The sequence below is a fragment of the Pholis gunnellus genome, assembly GCF_910591455.1.
Source record: "Pholis gunnellus genome assembly, chromosome: 16".
Taxonomy (NCBI): domain Eukaryota; kingdom Metazoa; phylum Chordata; class Actinopteri; order Perciformes; family Pholidae; genus Pholis; species Pholis gunnellus.
This window is the reverse complement of record NC_136543.1, coordinates 9,986,625-10,009,305: the sequence shown is the minus strand read 5'-3', so window position 1 is coordinate 10,009,305 and position 22,681 is coordinate 9,986,625. Positions and strand designations below refer to the sequence as shown.

Here is a 22,681-nt window from a genome sequence, read left to right as displayed (position 1 = left end):
TCCTCCTCCTCCTCCTCCTCCTCCTCCTCCTCCTCCTCCTCCTCCCCCCATACGCAAAACAAGAGTTCGCTGAAATTACCATCTCCACGCTGTAATGATGTGGCTTGCTGTATAGACACAGCGTGATGCCATTTCTCTATTGTCATGCACAGATAAGTGGGATCAAAGCCGGTGGCAGCATACTGGGGCAAATGTCAGGTTGTGTTACTAACTGCTGCCATAAAACAGTGTGACCCCTGCACAGCGCTTGCGCGGTTAAAGTCACGTCGTGTGAAGCTAATTTACTGGTTAAGAACTGTGCCGGTTTGGTTCCAATCAAAAAGTTGCGTGGGATCTATTTTATGGCAAACAAAGGCCGGAGGGCTGAGTAGACCTGAATGTAAGAGGCCGTGGATGTGACTACTTTTTGGAAACCCAGCGGTGACGTAAGAAAGATTTTCCTCTCTCTAAGCTCTTGATGTTTATTGGTGATGGAGGCTTTTCTTGCCAGTTGTGTCATAATGAAACTGCTGTGAAATCAGGTAGTCTTCCTGTCAGTGCCGCGGAGGAGGAGGTGGCGGTGCAGGGGGAAAGTGTAAGAGATGATGACTAAGATTAACACATCATCTGAAAATAATGTGTCATGCAAAAGGCTAAATTGAAGCTAAAGATACAGTAGCTTTACCGTTAATCTCGGAAAACACCCGTTTAGAAAGCCAGGTTGAAACATACAGCATGTAAAGAAATTATTTTTGACCACAGTTCCCAACACTACCATTCGAAAGTATTTTGCGCGGCCGAGCAGGAGGCCCGTGCACTATCCCTGGGGAAACCCTGTGCATGTTTGCGTGCCAGGCGTCTATCCCGCTGGTTTGAATAATTAACTTGGGGCCTCTTTATCCTCCGGGCTTATTCAGAGTTGCTGGACCGTTGACTCGCCCTTTTTAATTCCTTCGGGTTTTGGCTAAAAAAAAAAAAGCGGGCAGACGGCGCTGGCTGTTATGGGACTGCGCTTAAACACACCACACACACACACACTTTCTCTTCTTCAGGGTGTGAAAGTTTGTGGTTTGCGGCGACCAAGTCATTTCAGAAAGAAAACAAAAACGACAAAAAGACTGTCTTGCGAGACGAAATGATGCACGGCTTCTCTGATCTGTTCCCCGTTACGCAAAAACACGGGGATTTCTGCTAATTATGTACGTGTTTTTGAGTCTGAGTGAAGGGTGTAGGCAGGTATAATACAGATATGAATAAGATAAGAAATGTAAATAAACAGAAGTTATGTAACGGGAAACCTCATCGTGAGAAGAGTCACGACGAACAGGAACACGGCGTTTTTCATCATGTTCTCTACATTTTAAATCGTACTATTTCTTACCAGATATTCTGACAGACAGCCGACAGTCCCGGTTAAAGTGATAGACACGGTCTCGTTATTTTTTTACTAACCTTATACAAACAATACAACCTAACTTGAATCCATGCAAATTAGGAAAAAGCAAAGTTTTCCCGAGCCGAAGTCGCTCACAGGAAGTGGGAGCAAAGAGCCTCAGCAAAACGCCCGCATTTCCGAATCAATGTTTTATTGACGCAACTGGTAGCGAGCAGCAGCTTTTATTGTATTTGGCAGGCCATTGATTTGAACACGTGCTGATCTCTCCGCTCATCTATATTCATTTGGACGCTGAAGGCTTCTTAAAGAGACCGAAGGAGGAAAGGGTGCTCGTGGTCAGAGGTGCGCGCTATGGAAAAACAAAAAAAAAGGACTATTCTTAATATGTATAGAATCGCTCGAGGGAATGCTCCATATGCACAGTCGGTGTTTTAACGTTTAACAGCATGTTGTTAACATGTCGCTTCACCGAGTGCGCGTCCAGTCAACCAACACAGCTACAAAAGACAGATCACAACATCGGTCAGTGCCTAAAGAACATTTTACAGGTTTAGACGGCTGCTTCTTTTATACATCTATATACACCAAATAAAGCTAGCACATTTCCAACGTGTGTGTGTGTGTGTGTGTGTGTGAGTGTGTGTGTGTGTGCGTGTTTGCTTGCTTATACGTTTCACATTTTGTTCTCTGCCAAATATGCAAACATAGTTCAACAAAACGCAGCTCTTGCATGGTGTACAACATACCCAAGGACATAGCTCAGCAGCCATTAAGGAGCAATCTCCAGCTCTGGTTTCACTTCCCATTAGCCACTCAGAGCCATGACAATACCCAGGGGGGGAGACAGTGCAGCCCTGGCTCCCCCCCCCCCTCTACCAAGGCCCTCACATTAGTCACTTCTCTCGCTATATATATATATATATTATATATACACACACACACACCTCACCAACTCTCCCAGAAGTCCCATGTTTTGCAAGATGATATTTTTCACTAAATGTCCAATTAAAATGAATCTCCCAACAGAATTTCTCTTCCTGTATAAGAGGGAGGAGTGTGTGAGGAGAGGCAGTCAACCTCCACCCTAAGTGAACCGGGGAAGGTCCTGTATGTGCATACAGTCCTGCGTGAGCTATCAAGTTACATACACGTTGCATCAAGTGTGTATACTTTAAAAAAGAAAAAAAATCATAAAAAGAAATATGGAAATTAAATCCTGCACATTTGGAATATTGTATTGTAATGTAAATGCCCCCACATTGATCTTATCCTTGCCTACGGGCTAAGTTAGTCTTACCTTACCACTGCCCTGCCCCTCCCCCCCCCCCCCACCTCCGGTCCCAGATTACCCATCAATCCCATTTCATTCCACTGGCTAAGACAAGCATCCAATCAGGCAGCAGGACGGGGAGGAATATGATAGTGGATTGGCTCGTGCGGGGGGAAAAGGGTGGAGCCGCTCAGCCATCCCCTAACAACAGCAGCGTGCTGTGAAATGAGTGAGCACGAGAGACCGAGAGAATTCACTCGTCCAATTTCACCCCCGGTCTCACATTTAGTTCTTCCGCTCTCCTTCTTTACTGGACTCTCGTGCCGGTGCCCTTCTGTCTTTCTCTGACTCTTTCGTGCACACTTGTTCCGTCTCAAAAAGAGTGCTCCCCCGCACACACACACACACACTCTCTCTCTCTCTCCCTCCTCGCTCGCTTGGCTGTCAGTCTGCATACGACTGCTGACTCGGTTGCTCGCAGCGACATTGAACAGAGCTCTGCTGGGGCTTCGGCCGTCACCACACACACACACGCGCACGCACACACTTGCCTGATGCTGTGGAGGCCGGGGGAGATCAGGCTGGTTCCTGGCGGAAGGAAGCAAATTACACACTGTGCTACACATGCCCACACACATGTGTGTGCACTCGCACACACAAGCCGCTCAGCTCGGGTTGAACGGGGTCTCTTCGCTGACCTACTTCTTTACCGTCATTCAGAGGCAAACACTGGGCACACTCGCACTCGATCTAAACTCCGCAATGAAGCCTGCAATAAAGACTGCTGTTCGCACGATGTGAATTGAGACCCCCCCCCCCCCCCCATCTTTCCTGTGGTGAGGAGATGGCAACAAAAAGAGGCCCCTCTTCTGTAGACTAGAGGTGTTATCAGCCAGCTACATCCTCAAGCAGCCATCTTGTTTGTGTGCGTGAGATTAATAGCATGAGAGCAAAAATGAGCAGCAGAAATGATGAAAGTTGAGAGGAGTTATTATCGTTATCAGACATGCACCTTTTTAAATCTTTAGGTAGCTAGTATGGATGACATCAGTGTTGGCATTTTGTAAGATCGCACCTTTAATTCTGTCCCACGATCCTCTCGTGACAAGAGATCGAGCCTTTTTCATCGCAGCTGCTGTGGACAGCTCTCCACATCTCCGTGACATACTTTCTCTCTCCTGCCTTTGTTACAGCAATTCCTCTAAGAAATAGAAAATGTTTGTTCCAAACTGATAAGAGTGCCGCAGCTCTGCCAATGCCTGTTCTCCATCTCTGGGATGCGCTTCAAGTGTTAACAACCTTGTCTTGGCCTCGGTCAGAGACACTTGTTATTATTATAACACCTTAACACTGAACTCTGATTCTCATGTTGTAAACAGTCTTTCAACACATAGCTCAGCCTTAAGTCACCTGCCATTCAGTTAGGATGAGCGACTCCGGACAGCTGGAATACAGTCGATGAATACAGACACTGGCATGTCGCATTTTGACCAACAATCCAGCTTAGTTTGTTACATTTTAGGACGATTATTTGTGCGTTTCGATTAGCTAAGATTGTTGACGGTACCATTTGAACCACTCTTGATCAAGGTTCCAAGCGAGCAGAGCCGATACTAGAAGGCGGAGTTAAAACACTGCAGACCACTGATTGGGCGTCGTTTTTAAATAGCCCAGCTACCGTCAGTAGCAACCGCAATTGTTTACTTACGCAACGGAGAAAAAAAATGGCAAACTCTACAGTACGTCGTACACACTGGGTACACTACGGCGTTCAGTTGTGCAGATCCTCCGTTTGGTTGCCATTGAACTGAAAATTGCCTCAAACTACAACTTTAGAAACGCAGCCTAGAGTTTCATGCTCTGCGACTAGAAGATGTTTGGGGCGGAGCTTCTGCATTAGACGCTAGTAAAATACAGAGTTTCAGGTGGTTTCCAGAGAGACAGTGATATACCGTATAAAGTCTCTGGCTTAATCAAGGCAGTATAACATTACCACGCAGCTGTGGTGTATTCTTTTTTTTTTTTTTTAATGACTTTGCGGTTTGCCACGGTCATGGATTCATAACTGGTTGATCGTAGCAGTTTGTGCCGTAACACCTGCAGCTTAAACAGGTGACTATTAGAGAAGGAAGAGAGGTGATTCCCAGACACACAAAAGGCCTTATCACAGACCTGCAACCATTGCACTCACACACACACACACACACACACACACCGCAGGAAGCCCACAGAGGGGGAAGCATGTGCCCATTGTGAGAGGGTCTCATGAGCCCCCCTGCTCTTTCAGCCCTGACAATAGCTGCATTGATAATACCTACCAGCTAAGAGAGATACGAAAAGGAGAGATAGAAGGAAAGAGGGACAAAGAGAAATAGAAGGAAAGAGGCATTGCAGCCCTTCAATGGATATCCATTCACGCCCCTTGCCATGCAGAACATGTTTCCCAATAAGGAGAGTCTTGTGACATTTTTCTCCTTTAATGAGACGATAAAAATAAACAGTCCAAAAAAGCAGCAGTGAGGTGAAGAGAAAGAGGAAAAGCTAGAACTCGATAACCTCTCAGTGGTTATCAATCAGCCACTCAGTCAGCCGCCGATGGGTCAGGTTGGGCACGCTCGGAATAGACTCCGCCAGTGAGTGACAGCTGCCTCCATAAATCAATCCATTTGACAACTTATTCATACATCAGCCCCCTCGTTTATGGAAATCAGATGCAAACTCGCTGTCGAGCACTAGACACATTTACAAGGGACTTGTCCCGTTCCCCCGCAAGATCATTTGGTGCTCTTAAAAAAAAAGATTTCTTTATGGAACGCTTTTCACTAACGATGGGAGCGAACAATAAACTGTGCTAGCCTGGAGATCTGAAATTTAGACACATTCAGACATTGCTGAGTAGAGAACTACGAAGATGGAATAGAAACTGAAAGTATAGCCGACCTTCAAAATTTTTTTTTACCGCAGCAGTGGTTGGAGAAAGACTGATTTAAACCTCCTCATGATCTCGCAACCACGGGCACACTAGGAATTCTGGGCCTCATGGCAGCAGCTCACTCCGAGGCTGAAACAATAAATATCTAATCCCTGTCATGTTACAGGGCCCCTGTGCAGCTCCGGGTCCCCTGAATCGATCCGGGTCCCCCCCCCCCCCACACACACACACACACGGTGCCCCTGTGACACAAGTGAAGGCGCAATCAATGGGATTTAGCGCGCGCTACAGATGCTATAACAAGACGAGTGAATGAAAGATTTAGAGCTGTGTGCGAGTGTCTATAGTACGTTTGGTTTGTGTGGAGGGATGATTGACAGACCGGTTCGGTGTCGCGCTGTAATTCTCATGACGTGTGGCGAGTATGCACAGTTGTGAATTCACAGGAAGTTGATGGCGAAGGGCGAGGGGCTTTGTGTGGGCCTGCTGAGCACACAAGCGGCTTCATTTCCCATGATACCACCTTAGCCACTAGCTCCACTCGAGATGATATGTCATGAGGCTAAAGTGACATTCATTTAGGGTCAACCAGTTTGACTGGAGTTTCAAAAAAAATCACCTCAACAACCTCTTGTGTTTTCCACAACGAGTTCTGTGTCACCCTTTAAAAACAAGCCCTTGACTTGTCACATTGAACTACACTAATTCAACGTAATGAGGCACCAAACAATTCTCCCGCTTCCAGTTCCAACAACACTGATCAGGAGAAACGGCATGTCGTGTAAACCGGAGTCGACACCGAGATTAAAAAATTCAATATAGGCCAAGTCGCTCAATATCACGACCGTCATATTTCAGCCGGGCTAATCAAATTCACACGCGTGACCTCTGGGGTGTATTAAACGTGTGTATAACATGTGTCATCCCTCAAATGTTTTGCAGGCCGAGATATCCATCTGCACTAGTAAATACAGCGTTAAAAAGAAAAAAGGCGAGCCAGCAGCAGCAGCGGCGCTGGCTGCGAGGAATTTTGCTTCCCCATAAGAACGAGCAGTGGATCGTTTTCAGCGTGCAGCTTGCCAGATCCAAGGGAGGGAGACTAGATGATTACGTTACAACAAATGCACTCCCAGCTCTCAGAAAAGCAACAATCAGGGGTCTGGGTAGGATATTGCGGCCGAGTACAAATTAAAAAAGGGGCGCGGGAGCGAGACAGGCTGAGGGAGGGAGAGCGGGAGACGGATTTCATGGAGATCATCGGGGAGGGAGGGGGGCTGTGTGTCTATGTAACTAGCCTGCTCCACAATTCATACGTCCTCTTTATGAGTTGACAGACGGAGAGAGCGAGAGCGAGAGCGAGAGAGAGAGAGAGAGAGAGAGAGAGAGAGAGAGAGAGAGAGAGAGAAGCGTCTTCCACGTCCAAGCAGCTATGACAGGCTGATCCTGTGCAGAATATGACCCCGTCACTCAAACTCTATTTGGGCCTTTCCAACAAGCCAAAGTTCAAACCCTCAAAAAAAAACAAAAAAACGACAGCACTTCCTCTCAACGTGCAGCGCTGCACCACTGGGGGACAAAAGAAAAAACTACGCCTGTGCTGTGGCCTGTTGGGGGTTAACCGGCAGCAGGCTGAGCCTAATGCAGATTGTCAGGGAGATAAGATTACCAGTTAGTGTGGTGGTTAATGGAAGCCACCACAGCCCTCCACTGACAGTTGACAGGAAAGGCAGGAACGGGACCTCGGTCACACCGGTACCCCCCTTTCAGAGCGCCCGTGACGCAGGTTCAACCCGTCTCCATGGCGATTGCACACCGCCCAATTTCTTCGATTCTCAGATCCTCCGCGACTCTGAAATTGATGCAGTGACGGAACACGATCGGGAGTTTGGTTAGTTTTGCTGTCTTCGCTCCTCTACTCTGACCTCTCCGTGTCACCGGGGGGGGGCGGAGCTTACACCGATATTAGCAGCTCTGTTGTCGACGCAGACCTCAAAAATCAACGGTGGTATTGTTCTGTCGGGAGATGCAGATGTGACCAAAACCAAGTTGGAATAGACGAGCCACGAGTAAAGAAAAGTGAGTCACTAACTAAAGTCCGCTAGCCACGAGGCTAACTCATGCGGTGTAAAATGCTAAAGGCATTCAGCGCCCCATCGTAGCGCTGCCATGTGAAAAACATGTTTCTGTAGATTATAGCTCACTTGTAGTACACTGCAGAGGGATTTACATTTAGTTTGATTATGTACTGAGGTGGTTCACACAGAAACTGGCATTGAAATGATGCAGCTGTTTTTGAAGATTCACAGCTATAATCCAAACCGACCTGGCTAAAAAAAAACAACACCGTCCTTTAATAATAAGGAACGACACTTCAATGTTCAATTCTTGACTTGAGCAGTGTGCTGCACATCAGTCTCCGAACCCGAAGAGCCAGAACATTACAAGTTCTCATCTCCAGTGGGGAAATGGTAAACGACAAGACAAAATGGGTCTCTTCAGGTTCAATTTCCAAAAGATCCTGGCCGGAGACATTTGAATCTAGCTTTACACGGCCATGTTTAAAACAGACCAAAAACTAGATTTAAAACCAGATTACACTTGTTCGCACAAAACAAATCCCTTTAGGAGAGCCATAAACGATGAGCAGCTTGCAGCTGCAAGACGACGTGGCGAAAGCCAAGCTGCTGTTGTACAATATATACACACACAGACCCTTTTTATTAAAACAATGCAAAATCTGCGAGATTGAAAGCACAGGACGAAAGCAGCTCGAAATGTTCGTCAGGAACCCAGACAATGTGGAAACCAAACATCCAACACGTAACTACGATTCACATCAAGTACACTCAATTTACAATGCAGCACAGCCGCTCATTTACAATTCACCTAGACCTCATAGTGCTATATCCAAAGCCTATTTTCTCTGTATTCTGCTGTGTCCAACATCTTAAGCCTTTTTAAAGCCTGTGTGTGTGTGTGTGTGTGTGTGTGTGTTGCTGTATGGCTGCAGATTACAGTGTAGCCAGAAAACGTTATGAAACAAAGCCAGGGCTTAGGCAAGGGAGTTCCTCTGCGTGGGGAGTTGTAGTGCAGGCCCAGGAGTCCATTCCCCAGCACAACCGCTGGCACAAAAAAAAAAGACAAGAGGCAATTAAGAAATGATTTTCACCTCACAGCTTGGGACAAAACCCTCGTACCTCACCCCCCACCCCTTGCTCCACTCGATCCACTATCGCACACAAAGGCAAAGTCTCCGAGGCCTAGGGGGCCCCGAGGAGAGGGAGTGTGTGTGTGTGTGTGTGTGTGGGGGGGGGGGGGGTGAGAGACAGCGAGAAAACAGGGAGTATATGAACGGTGAGACAAAGTACAGCCAGCAAAGACTTGTGTGCAGAAGCGATGGCGCACGCAGTGTAGATGGAGGTGGAGTGAAAAGCAAACGGGTGAGAGAAAGAGGTGAATAATGGCGTTGGTACAGTGGGGATGAAGAATGAAGGTGATGCATGAGGGGCGATTAGATGGCGTCGGTGTAGCCAGCAACACGCAGGAGAGAGAGAGAGAGAGAGAGAGAGAGGCGCCCACACGTGTATTGCAGACTCTATCACTGGTAATGGACCTCAAAGGGAACCTGGATAGGAAGCAAAATAAATGAATTTATGTTCGAAGCACAGTAGAGTAGAAAGAAATGTCAACGCCACATCAGCTCGTGCTGCATGGGCGGAGCGTGGTCGCGTGACGTCAGAGATGTTTTGTTTAGCTGTTGTGGGTTTTTGTTTTGAGTCACTCGGGCCGTCTGGTAGTCATCTACCAATTAGATCGTTTTATTACTCAATGAATTCTGTCTGACTCAAGTCTTTCAAATAAACATATCCATTACGTTGTCAGCGGAGGAAACCAAGGAAATTGAGTTTGATATCCAGTGTCTCACACCAACACACGGTGTCAAAGTTAATCTGAATTAGTTGTCAGTGATTCATCGATATGTAAACCTCGGAGTCGTAGCTCTGGTTCATCATCGCCCACCCTGGTTGTGCTTAAAAGGAACAGCGTGTGTGGCATTTAGGGGGGGGGGGGGGTCTTGTGGCAGAAATGAAATATAATATCAATTAGTATGTTTTATTTCGTGTTTGATCACTTAAAAATAAGCCCGAATAATGAATAAATGAACAACTTCTCCGACTCAAGAACACAACAGGAACCAAAACCAGATTTAAAAAAAAAAACACCCGTCATATACGAGTGAATGGTTTGAGTAATATGAAATTCCACTCTCTATTTCAGGGACTGGACGGCGGGGGCGTTTGTTCAGAATGAAAATGACGAGAATGGTAAAATAATTGATCTGCTGTCAGGAAATGGGCCGACATCATGAGACTGAACACAACAGCAGCAACAGCAGCCGGGTAATACAAGATGAAATAAGTCTAAAATAAGTTAGAGTATTGGTAGAAATGCACGTTTTCTATCATCTGAAAGGGCCCTACAAACGGTTAACAATATAATAGGGTGTTCAATCTTATTTCTCTCTTTCTCATCAGCTTTACCGTGAGCTTAGAGCCAACGCTTTGGAAGGAAGGAAAAATCTTTAAAACTTTCTATTTTCATACCACATCGTTGGACATAAAATGCCCCTTTCTCAGAGATACGTCGTCTCAGTTTCACTGTTTCTCACTTTTATTTCTCTGACTCACATCGCTCGCGAGACAGATCTCGCTAACTTCCCCCAGAATGCAGCCAGGAACCAGACGCTGCAAAAAACTTTACTCTTCATCTAGTCCCACAGCCTCATGAGCCAGCTCCAGAATAGAGAGTTTGACTGCTCAGAAATCTTGTCAGAATGTCTGTTTCTATAGGGGGGGGGGGGGGGGGGGGGTATACTCTCTAGTCACCATGGTAACTTCCTGCTAGTTGGCTTACGAAGTCAAGTTTGTTTTTCGATTTTTTTCTTAACTGCTAACCAACAACCCGCACTGTTCGTTTCAAATGCGTGAGAGTGAGCGTGCACCCGCAGGCTTAGAGTCAACCAGTGGTTACCTCATTTCCTATCCACGTTCTCAAACAATGACATCTAAAGACGGCGGCAGCCTTTAAGATGCGCTTTTTCCAGGAGCTGCAATTTCGTACGGCGGGTCATTTCGGCAGAGATCGGCAGACGGGCCTCGTGGATATTCCACTTGAGACGGTGCCTAATTTGATTATTTCTCTCCTCCTGGATTCCTTCTCCTTGACGATCACAGGTTGTGATTTCCAGAGCTGCTCTCTCCCCCTCTCCCCCTCTCCCCCCTCAGGCCTTGTGATGTTTGATCCAGGGCCAGGGGAGGCTGGCCAGACATTCAGCCCAGAATCTGGCGCCCTTCCCTCAGTGTACCATGCACTCCAGCTCCCTGCTGGGAGGCCTGGAGGAAATCACGCAGCCAGGAGAATTATAAAAGCCCTCATCCATCGAGCAGAGGTTAAAACAGGGGGAACAATACCCTTTGACTCACACTCTGCTTCTCTCCGTGGGGAAACTTAAAAAGCACCTATTGCTCATGAGCAAAATCAATGGGCAAAAAAGAGAAAGAAATCAATACTGCTGCTCTGACTCTTGTCAATTCATACTCTGCTTTTCACTTGTAGACATAAGAATGAGAACAACCCCCCCCCCCCCCCCCTCCCCAATTTACCATCAGTAGAAATGTTTGGTTACAGCAGAAAACGGACAGTAAACATTGAAAATGTCTCCGACAGCTCTTTTAATACATTTTAGCAAAGGCTTTACAGCGAGAACAAGATTTTACCAAGTGCAAAATGACAAGCCCAGAGGGCCAGATTATGCCAATATGCATGTTAGTATGTTGTGTGTGTGTGTGTGTGTCTGGCAGGGAGGGTGTGTTGCGAGGGGGTTAATTCACACAGCTGTGTAAGATCAAACTGGAGAGAGGTTTCCAAAGTTTCCTTTGGCAGACAAAATCAAAACAAAACGGATTGGGAGACTGCGAGATGCCGACGGAGCGGGAGACCGAGAGGAAAAGAGCTCCAAAACCACCAACAGCCTAATCATGCAGCTAAGCGGTCGGCGAACGCATATACTATCAAATTAAAAAAAGCGAGTGCAAAGACAAGGGCACAGATCCTGCCGATCGTGCTCCTCCTCTGCTACCGCGAGGCACTTCTTTCGCAGCGAGGCGAGGGAGAAGACACACCCCCCGCTTCCTCCGTCCCGTCTCCAGCGCCGTCCCACAGAAAGCTCCCAACGCCTCGTTCCTCTCTTTTGTAGCTGCGCTGAGCGAGAGGGAGGAGGTGAGAGAGATGGAGTGGAACAGCGGGGGGAAAAAAATCCACTCAGTATTCTATTACAAGAGACAAGATGGGGAGGAGGAGGGGGGGGGGGAAGTAATGCGTTTCTCATGGCGCTTGGTGGATGGGTGAGGGTGTAGGATGGACGCAAACTGAATGTGTATATATTGACCTGCGACTCAAATAATCTGTTTATTCTGCCTCTTACAGCACCCGTCCTCCCCCCCCATCCCCCCACCGCACTCCTTCCGTTTTCTCGCGCGCGAGCCAACGCGGTAAACAGGCACATCCGACAGCCGACGCGTACAACCGTCCGCCAGCCGCGTCTCAGCATCGGGACACAATCTTGTCCGTCCTCCAAATACAGTTTGGCGGGCAGAATGAGTGAGGGCCAGATGCAGTCAACACCTTTTTTCTGTAACCAGTCATTTTCCTCAAAATCAGTCACAAAAACCACAACATATACACAACTCAATTTCTGCTCTTGAATCAATAAACTTTGTACAAAAACCCTCTTTACACCACATCTACTGTTTTTATCTTTCAGCGAGGGCTGACATGAAGGGATTAGGCAGAAACAGTGGTCAGCCAGCCACTTTGCTCCACTGGCTCATTACTCCCCTGGTTCAGGGATGGAGGGAGGGGGAGGGGAGGGGAGGGGGGGGGCTCGCAAGGGGCCAAATGCTCGGTGAAAAGGGTTGCATTCGAGAGCTCTTCCACAGAAGAGAGGTCACCGTTCCACAACTGTAGCCACGCATGCTGGAGAGCCACAAATGACCAAAGTGGACAAAAAAAAAAAAGAGGAATAATGACCATCAAATATTTTGTAAAAAGTTATCACAGGAAAATACCCTCGTGAGAGATTAAACGAGGGAGCGATTTATCGGCCAAGGCAGCGCGGCGCCAGAGAGGACCTGAATAGAGTGGCCGGTGGCTTGTTGGCAGGAAGAAACGAATAAAAAGAAAATTTAAAAAAAAAAAAGAGTGATTCATAGATTACTGCGCTCGCGAGGAGGCTCGTGAGGCCGTAACGCATAACAAGAACATTTATGAATGTACACTGAACGGTAAAACGGAACAGGCTGAAATCTGATGAGACTGTACGAGCAGCCATCTTCACAGAAAATAGGATACGTGTAGCATTTTTCTTAAGAAGACCGAGGACAGGCCGCTTCAGGATGAACTATTCTCAGTACAGTCGAGACACTTTATGATACAGAGTCTTACTGGCACAATCAGTGCCAGTGAAACTGGTATTCCCGGCAGAAAGAGATGGAGTAATGGAGGATCGATAATGACTGAGCCCCCCGCTCTGTTGCTTCATCCCTCGAGGCTCAATTCACTGGGTGTGTAAAGACGACGCTGTCACAATAGGGGATCAGACGGGATTGACCACCGGATGAAAATGTAAGGAGCGTTTATTAAACCGATGTCGCCGAGATGAAGAGTGGGGAGCAGAGATCGGTCAGAAAGGTCGCCCGAGAGATGTACATAATGGTCATTAAAAGCTGAAGCCAGGCTCGACTACAATGGCTGTGCGATTAAAAAAAAAGATAGATGAAAAACAACCTAATGCCTCCTAGTTCAGCTTACAGAGCTTAAAAGGGAAGCCCGGGGCTAAGCTGCCATTTGAACTAGAAGCACAGGGATCTGAAGATGTCTATGATTATTTTGTGTGTTTTTTTTTTCTTTTCTTAAAAACACCAAAATATGACAATGTTTGCAGAAAGATATGCATCAAACAACTCCATTTTCTTCTCTTCAGTCTACTGTTGCCGAATGTCCTTCATGGACCCCACAAAGCCTGCAAGGCCAAAGCAAAGACAAAGCTAAAGTGTTGATTCAGCTTCGTAGGGATCCTGGACGGATAAGCGGTGGCAACCACTCACTCACTCACATACACACACACACACACACACACGCGCACACGACTGAGCGTGTGCGTTCACATACACACACCGAGCCTCTCCGGGCCTGACCAGCTGTCTCACTCCCCCCCATCTCCGTCCAAACCCACAGGAGCAGGAGGATATAAATCACTCGTGCACGGAGGCAACGCACACACACTCCCCTACTTGCATTGGCTGTCCACAACTGCACCGTGTCCAGCCGTGCCTCTCGTCCAACTATTGGCGCACATGCTGTAAAACACACCTGCCCAGACCTACGTGCACACTGCTCATGACCGAAACAAAGAGTCACGCCCAGCGTTATGTGATTACTCCTATAAACACCGCCTACGCTGCTGATATCCACAAGACACATTGGTTTTAAGGGTGGCCCCCAAACCGGTTTATCTCACCTACTGACTGCAAGTGCGTGTGTGTGTGTGTGTGTGTGTGTGTGTGTGTGTGTGTGTCAGAAAAGAGACGGAGATTGTGCTCAAAGCCAACAGCTGATAAGAGAAAAGGTCATATTACATAACAGGAGTGTGTGCCGTCCGTGACATAATGCTGCAGAGAAGAAGAGGGAGGAGGAGAAGAAGAGAAAGACAGAGGCAGTAAAAGGGTAAACAAGGAGAGAGTCTGTATTTGTGTCGGGAGAAAAAGAGCCGAGCGGCGACGCAATTGGCCACCGAACGTCCATCGACTGGCCCAAATCGAAGCCGGCAGCTCAAAGAGAGCCTGTAATGACGCAGTAGACCTTTATCTAAAAAGAAAATAATAAATAAAAGGGGGGGGGGGGGGCGGCTCTCTTTTCCTCATTTCAGCACAAACTTAATAAATAAGTAAATAAGGCTGGAATTAAATTAGGCTCGGCTCGCCAACATATCACTCCCTGAATTTTTCTGGCAGTGCTCGTGGAGTCGGCAGGCCCAGCGAGAGGAGGGATGCGAGGCCGGGGAAGGACCGCTTTCCTCCGACCGCTTTAAAACTAAACCGCTGAGGGGAGGGGAGGGGGGGGGGGGGGGGGGGGCACGTGAACTGAGGCTGTGAACTGTTTGATTGCTTGACAGGTTTCAGCGAAAATGACTAGTCTGTCACTGTGACACAGAAAGAGGAATAAGGCTGCTAAACACATCCGATTAAGTGTTGTTGTTTTTTTTTTCTATTGTGTCAAGTATGTGGTATGCAATGTGTTGTGTCTGCTCGGGGTGACACACAAACTCCTGGTTTGTTTCAGTTATTTTCCATCGAGTGTGAATTGCTGGCAATCTTCAAGAGGACTTTTTTTAATATTCTTGGCAGTTACTTTTAATGCCACGCTGATACAGTTTGTCAACATAATCAAAATAGCCCTGCTTCGACCCCCCCCCATTGGTGAATAAAGAACAATAAAAGCAGGGTGATGTTACTGTCAAATTAAAACGTATTATCCTCTGCTGCCTTTTGTTTAAGGCTATCCCCGACACATCCTGCTGGTTTCAAACTTGACACACTCATCACTTTTACACTGTGCATGGGTACACACTCACGGCTAAACTGTCTCGTCAAAGTGCTAAAAAAAAAAAAAAAAAAAAAAAAAAAAAATGGAAAGCACTTTCATCTTCCACCGTGGTGCGTTTCACAGGTGCCACGTGGAACGTCGCCGTAGTGACCGTAGTCAAATAAACAGCCAGTAAACCGTTGCTTTTGCCACAGTACACTTTGGTTGTAGCCCTGGTAGCCATAGTGACGGGGGGAGGTTGCAAAGTGAACCCTGCCATGTTGCACACGTGAGGAGAAGGGAGCTTATGAAAGAAGAATTTGCATTGAAACATAAGGTTAAATGAAGCGCATTGAGGCTCAGGCACGGTGAAAAAACAACCCTGTGACCCTCTCTTCATGGTCCGACATGAGGCCCACATCATGAGGCCCACATTTCATTTGGACAGCCCAAGAACGGGAGAGAGAGAGAGATAAAGAGAGGAAAAGGAGGAGAGGAGGGGGGGGAGAGTCTGTGCCCCGCTCTCTATTTTTGTTTCCTCTTTTTGTGCACGCTCGACGCACACACTCACAGTGCAATGGATTTCCAACTTGGCCCTCATCAGTTGTGCGCCTGATGAAACAAACACTGACAGCCTCTTTACATTTGTAAAGGCCCCTGCAGCAGCTGTGCTTGTCCCCCACACACACACACACACACACACACACACACACACACACACACACACACACACACACACACAGACAACCTTTGAATCAGAGGCCTAGCCCCAGCTGGGGCCTACAGGAAGAGCCGACTCTGCACAAAATGGCCCTGGCTGCACAAGGCTGCACTCTGCCGTGCTCTCTTGCTATTCTCGCTTACACGGATTGGCAGACACACACACACATACACACACACACAGTGTGTGTCATGTTTCGTTAGACAGAACAACACTGTCGCACATTAGCGCTTGCTACCTCAGTCATTACACAGCAGCTACCCTCAACCACTGGCTTGAAAAGCACCAAGAAAATTACAAAAATAAAACGCATAAAGAAAAGCCTTTTTAATTGGAGAACAGGGAGAAAGAGGGCTCGCTTGCTCCTGCAGTGTCACTCTGCCTGACAAAGCATCTTTGGGAAGAAAGAAAAACCTGACAGGGCAGTTTGTCTTTTCAGTTCCGTTTACATTGGCGACTACAAATTCTAGTGGAGATGCTAATTGCCTTGTTTGCTTTTATTAAGGACTCATTCTTTCAGTCATTTCATGATGAATTTTAATATCATTTGAAGATAGTGGGTGTTTGTGGGTGCAGAGGGTGTGGGTGGGGGTGGGTGGTAGGGTAACAACTCGCACTCATGTTTCAGGGGAAATGGTTAAGCCAAGCATATATAATTGTCTTACGCTAATTAAGGGAAGGGGAGGGTGAGAGGGGGAGGGGGGATCCGTCGTGGCCAGGAGTCCTGTCTCAAAGCCCGGAGGGAGGCTCGGGGATCTGGACTCCTCCAGGTTGTTGTGGAAATGCACATATGTGAACCTTATTTGGGCCGGGCCAGACTTCATGCATGCATCAACTGCAGCTGCCGAAAACATGTGACAGATGTGAGACACACACACACACACACACAGAGAGAGGACATGTATCCTGCAGTCGGGCACGCGGACAAACCTTTTCCACAACCCCGATGTTCTTATGAATAGATCAAATGAAAAAGAAAAAGCCAATTGAATTTTAGAGAGTGAGACACTGTTGGCCATCGTAGTCTGGCTCAATTCTAAGTGCAGACTTTCAGTTGGTCATCCTTTCTAGTGCACATCCCGTTTCCTCATATCAGAGGGAGACTTACGGACAAGTAGACACATTCAAACACTTAAATACTCAACTCACTCCTTTTTCGTAATGGTTGAAAAGTCAGATATTCAACTCTGACGAAGACAAAGGACACTATGGGATGTGAACTGCTACTGCGGAATACACAGAGCACAAATGTTACACACACAAGAGCTGCAATGTACCGCGCTAGATTGACCTTCTCAGTCATTTAAAACAATCTGTGTTGCTTTTCCTACAAATAAGATAGATGCCCATACATTTCAGCACATTGTGTTACTGGCGATGATGTAACAGAAAATGTATGTTGCTCATAAGGAGACGTGAGAGAATGACATCATTTTGTAAAGAGTTTTGTTTTTTCTTCTCTTCAATAAGACAACAGTATACAGTGGCCGGACCATAGAAACCAATTCAAAAGCTCAATGAGATGCTCCTCTGGAACTAATTTTAGTGGAGTTCACACTTTGTTCTTTTGAGGCAGAAACCCAAAAAGTTCTTAAGACAAATACCATTCAGATTATTTTTATTATTAGCAGGGAATATTCCGACTCAGCTTTAATCAATTACACACCAAATGTACTTAATTTTCTATACTTGTTGAGAGAAACAATTAGCTTAAGATCAAAGCACGAATGCACAGAAACAACCCTCTTTATATGTGGTCCCATTGTCCCCTTGCTCCTACAGACCTGTTGCTCAGCTTGGCCTTTTGCAATATTTTGTATTAGCACAAAACAGATGCTACAAATTGTTCCGTTTGAAAATTAAATCAGCCACAAACTGTCTGCTGGGGGAAAACACACTTTTAAAGACACTCCACGTGTTGTTTGGATGGTGGGGGTGGTTAGCTCTGCGGACTTCAGCTTCGGGGCATTAGCAAATATAATATGCATTTTGCTATTTAACGCAACAATGTGCCAGTAGGGTCTTCATTCACAGCAATAATATATAAATACATAAAAGTGCAACAAACTTTTTTTAAAAAGACCAGAAAGAGAGGCCCGGCCAGCGTGTGGTCCTCGTGAAAAACGATACACGGTAACTTCAGTCGCGTGATGTGCTGAGCCATTCGCACTTTGGCGAGATTAGAAGTATGTGTTGCATTCACGGAAGTGGGACAACTGGGTGGTTCGCCAGACTAATTCAACCACATCTACCCTAGACCGTTTTTTTATTTATTTATTTCGCAGCCCCTTCCCCAGAAATTCACCAGTGTTATACTTGCAGAAAGAAAATGGTTGCTTCTCGGTATCGCTTCATACATGAGCCCCTGCAATGCGACTGAACACAGCCTCTTTAAAAAAAAAAGCGGATCATGCGGAAACACTGTGCCCAGCCACGTCGTGTAATGTGCGGGTTTAATGTTCAATTCGGTAGCCGGGGACGAGACCCACGCGCTTGTAAGCTACCCCCCCCCCCCCCCCTTTTTTTTAGTATGGCAAACATGGGAGTTATTCCTCAACTGGGCTGCTGCTGCAATATATCTGTTCGTGAACAGAGGTCACACGGAGACCTGCAGGACTACGGAGACCCTGGCGGACTTCTCGTTTGTAGTAAAGACTAATGGCGAAAGGCAACCGCATCACAACAAACACAAGAGTGCCCTCGTGCCGTTTCAAGTGTTGGAAATTGAACGAATATGCTGAACCCCCCCTCCCTCCTTTCCTCTCCTCCTGCTCTCCCTCACTCTTTATGGAGAAAATTAAAGAGCCACAACAGTCCGCGAAACATGTCGCTTTGCCAGCCCTTCAGCAGCACACACACACACACACGGGGGGGGACACACAACGCCACCGTGAACATAAACTCTGAACGTGAAATGTGTTGTACGTGTATATTGTCTCAAGGTAGGTGGAGCGGAGGTGAAACGCTCAGCATGGGACGAAATGGAAGCCGAAATAGCTGAGCCATGGCCGACAGGCTCGTCTTCACGGCTCTGAATAGGAAGAAATGGGGCGCGAACAAAAGCGGTTTTCTGAAAACAGTTCGCCCAAGTCTTTTAATTCCCAAACCTTATTAATGGCTTTATCATGTAGCCGAGACACGCCGTGCATCTCCCCCACCCCACAAGCACACGTTAAAACGAGTCAAAATGAGCGAAGCAACCCCCCCCCTCCTCAAAAGCACCCGATGTTCAAATAGCCTAAACATGTCTGATGTCGAAGAAACGCTGCAACACAGACCTTGAATAAACATAGCTGTCTCTTTAAATTAAAAAAAAAAAAAAACATGCAATTGTTAGCACGCTGATGTGACTTACAGTCGTTGCCTTTAAATGATATCTGACCCAAATAGTACACGAGCTGCTTGATGGTAACCTTCACAGTCCGCGATGAAAGTTTATGCATTTTCATCGAGGCGAGCGAGGCAAACTTGAATAGAGCGACTGCGTTTCGGTGAGCAAATGTAGGCACAGATGTGTGTTTCTTTTGTTACTTACGTATTTCTTTTGAATGATATTCCTCTTAGGTCTTTCCTTGCTCATTATGCAATCCCAAAAAAAAAATGTTATGGCTATAGAGAGAATGGCCACATGAATTTCTTTCTTTGACTCTCGCCTCTCTCGGAGCACCACCAAATGACGATTTAAATCCCCGGCTCTTGTTCGGAAAAAAGCTCGCTGGCTTTGCAGAATCCTCCTTCGGCGTTTCCCCTTCAGACTACTCGGATGTAAATCCCACAAAAAAAATCAAGGGTCGACGACGGACAGAGACGGACTGGACCCACACTCGCTTGGGGATAACATAGTCAAAACAAACGCACAACAATAAGTTCCATTCGCCAAAACGGCTCGGCTTCTCGTCTGTGCGCACTCACTCCCGGCTCTTTTCAAATGCATGAATATACTTGAGGGTGATGCCCACGAGTTACATCTTGTTTGAGGTGACGACACGACGAGAAATGAATAAATATAAATTAAAAACGAAACGTTTAGGTTGTCACGTCGGGTTTTTTTCTTTTGGAAAGCTGGAGCCTGCGGTCGACGAGAGAGAGCTCTCCAGCGGCACTGCTCTACTGACTGAGATCAGCTCCTTTCTTCCCCAGCCTCAGCCTCTCAGCCTATCACGTCCTTCACCATTCAGCGGCAACTTCAAACCTCCCAGTGAGACGGCCCTCAGCACTTTGCACTGCCACATAGTGTGCAGAGTGCCATATTATTTTATGGACATTATTTTATGGACTCCTGTTGTGTTGGTTGGGTAATTGCAACTGGCAGTTTACAGTGGTCTTACAGTAAACGGTGCGTTTTTAATATTAGTTTTGAGGCCCCTTGTGTTTCCATGGGGTATCAAGGAGACGTGAGTGGTCACAAGTGGGCTGAGTTTATGCTTCCCCTATGCCGGTAGTATTTTAAATCATATGGTATCATAATATTCCTATGGTGATGATGTGTCTAAGCTCAATGATAAATTAAGAAATATATATACTGTATACATATATATATATATATATATATTATTTTTTGGAATGTCTTATCATGATCTCATGCAGAGCAGTCACGTGTTTTTTCATACACTATATTTATGGTGTATGTGTTGTTGTTGTTTTTTACTTTTGTTGAGCAAAATCAGTCACATTTCAAAGTAAAAGAAGAATTCTCAGAAGAGGCTAATGGGACAAAGTAGCGGTTCCCGAATGTTCATGTAAATGTCAGCCCCCAACCCCCAATCTCCACATCACCCCCACAACCGAATGAATGGTTAAACATTAGCGTATTCATTTTGTAGAATGCAGTGCTTTCAGGAACCCTTGTAGTTTGGGGGTTTACTTAGACTTTAGCAGGCCTAGCCTCAACGCTAGCAGTGGCAAGCAGTGAATGCTCAAACGTTTTTAACACATTTGTTTTCCTGAATTCATATAGAGTAAAATACATTGGTAATCAGATTAAGCTCTTCCCTCTGGAGATTTACAGGGGAACACCCGGGGGTGTTTTTGAATTGCTGCTCTAAAATATACAAGTCCTTATAAATCTGCTCAGTCACACACCTCCGATGCTTTTTGCTCTGACCAGTTGAACCGATCACGCTGTCCCACCACATGTTCACATGATGTCCAACAACACTGTAAAAAATGTGATTGGTGTTAAGTTATATTTAATAAATATTAGTAACCTATAAATCATTTTTTAAAACTACGAGTAGTTTGGAATCACATTGAGTTGAATCTAACAAATTTAAAAAAAATTCTTTTGATTTTACTCTGTTTTGTTTGAATAAAATCAGCTGTGAATCTCTAAGTAGAATTTAATTGCAATTCCTCAGGAACCTAAAAGATGCAGGAAATTGATACATTTTACTCATTGAGAGGTCTTTGATTTTGATCATCTTACAAGTTAACCAAAGGTATTTTGCGCCACATTAACATCGATCATTAATCATCTGCCACAATCAGGGACAGAAACTTTCCAAAAGGTAAAGAAAAAAAAAAGATCAGCCTTATTTACTTTAACCTGAGTTAATCAAATGGATGCAGATGATCTGTCCAGAGTTTATGCACCGATTTTCAAAGCGTGCACCAACATCTTTGAGAAATGTGTCCGTATGTTGAGATTCATACATTTTTAGTTCAGGTAATATTCACACTTTTGTGTAATCCACTCTGCTTTGACTGTTGTTGAGCTGGATGGGTGTCCTCATCCCCCTCACTAGAAGTGGGCTCGCTGTGTCATTATTCTAATATACTGAGTGGGACGGTTGCTCTGTATGAACCTTGGAGGTAGTTAAGAGTAATGTGTGTGTGTAGGTGTGTGTGTGTGTGTGTGTGTGTTACAAAAAGACAGATATTGCCTTGCCTTGTCTCCAAGGTATGACTTTAAGGGGAGCTGTAACTGTGGTTAACTGTACAGTATTAAAGCGTTTAACCATCGTTAGGCAGCTATGACCAGGATTGGCTAACTAAAAGCTCCACTGAGGTTGTCAGTCGGTCCGCCACTTGGGACCGGACTGAAATATCTCAACATCTAATTGCCCTGAAATGCTGTACAGACATCTGTGGTCTCTGGAGGACGAGTCCTACACAATTAGGTGATCCCCGTACTCTCTCTAATGCCACCAAGAGGTTAGAATGTTTTATTTTTAGTGAAATATCTCTACAATTCTTGGATGGAATTGCAAAGAATTTTGGTGAAGATATCAACGGCGCCCAGAGGATGAATCCTCGTGGCTTTGGTGATCCCGTGATTTTTCGTCTAGTCCCACGAGCAGGACAAAGTGTTAACTTATTCCTCAGGTTCAAAGTTGTGATCTTCAGTAAAATGGATGGACTGCCATTAAGCTTGGGTTTGAGTTCCCACGTCATTTTACCTGCACGTCTTTACCCAAACCAGTGGACATGTATAAAGAAATATTAAGAGCATCTCCCCAAACCCCTCAGAGCTGGAATTACACTCAATCACCAGCATCCGTGCAATCATGCTGATTTCATTATCATTCATGTAACGAGCAAGAGCCATCGATTCGTCTTCTGTGTTTGATGTAGATTTAGCATAACGCACCAAATGATCAAAGCACTAAACTTACCCATGAATGCATGAACAAAGACACCAAATCAATAGCTGACGGGTCAATAATTCTAAGCGAGGCTCGCGGATGACATGAAATTTATGTAGCCCCTCATTAAGTCACGCTGTATGTAATATATATATAT

General features: G+C 46.0%; 1 protein-coding gene across 1 annotated transcript in view; it reads right to left on the bottom strand.

Moving 5' to 3' along the window:
• Positions 1 to 19,805, bottom strand: part of jarid2b (jumonji and AT-rich interaction domain containing 2b) — an 82,326-nt gene extending 62,521 nt beyond the window's left edge. Inside the window, exon 1 of the mRNA XM_079175993.1 lies at positions 19,476 to 19,805. Within this exon, the coding sequence (XP_079032119.1) occupies positions 19,476 to 19,520 (45 nt within the window). The 5' untranslated portion in view covers positions 19,521 to 19,805. The remainder of the gene's footprint in view (positions 1 to 19,475) is intronic.
• Between the last annotated feature and the right edge of the window lie 2,876 nt (positions 19,806 to 22,681).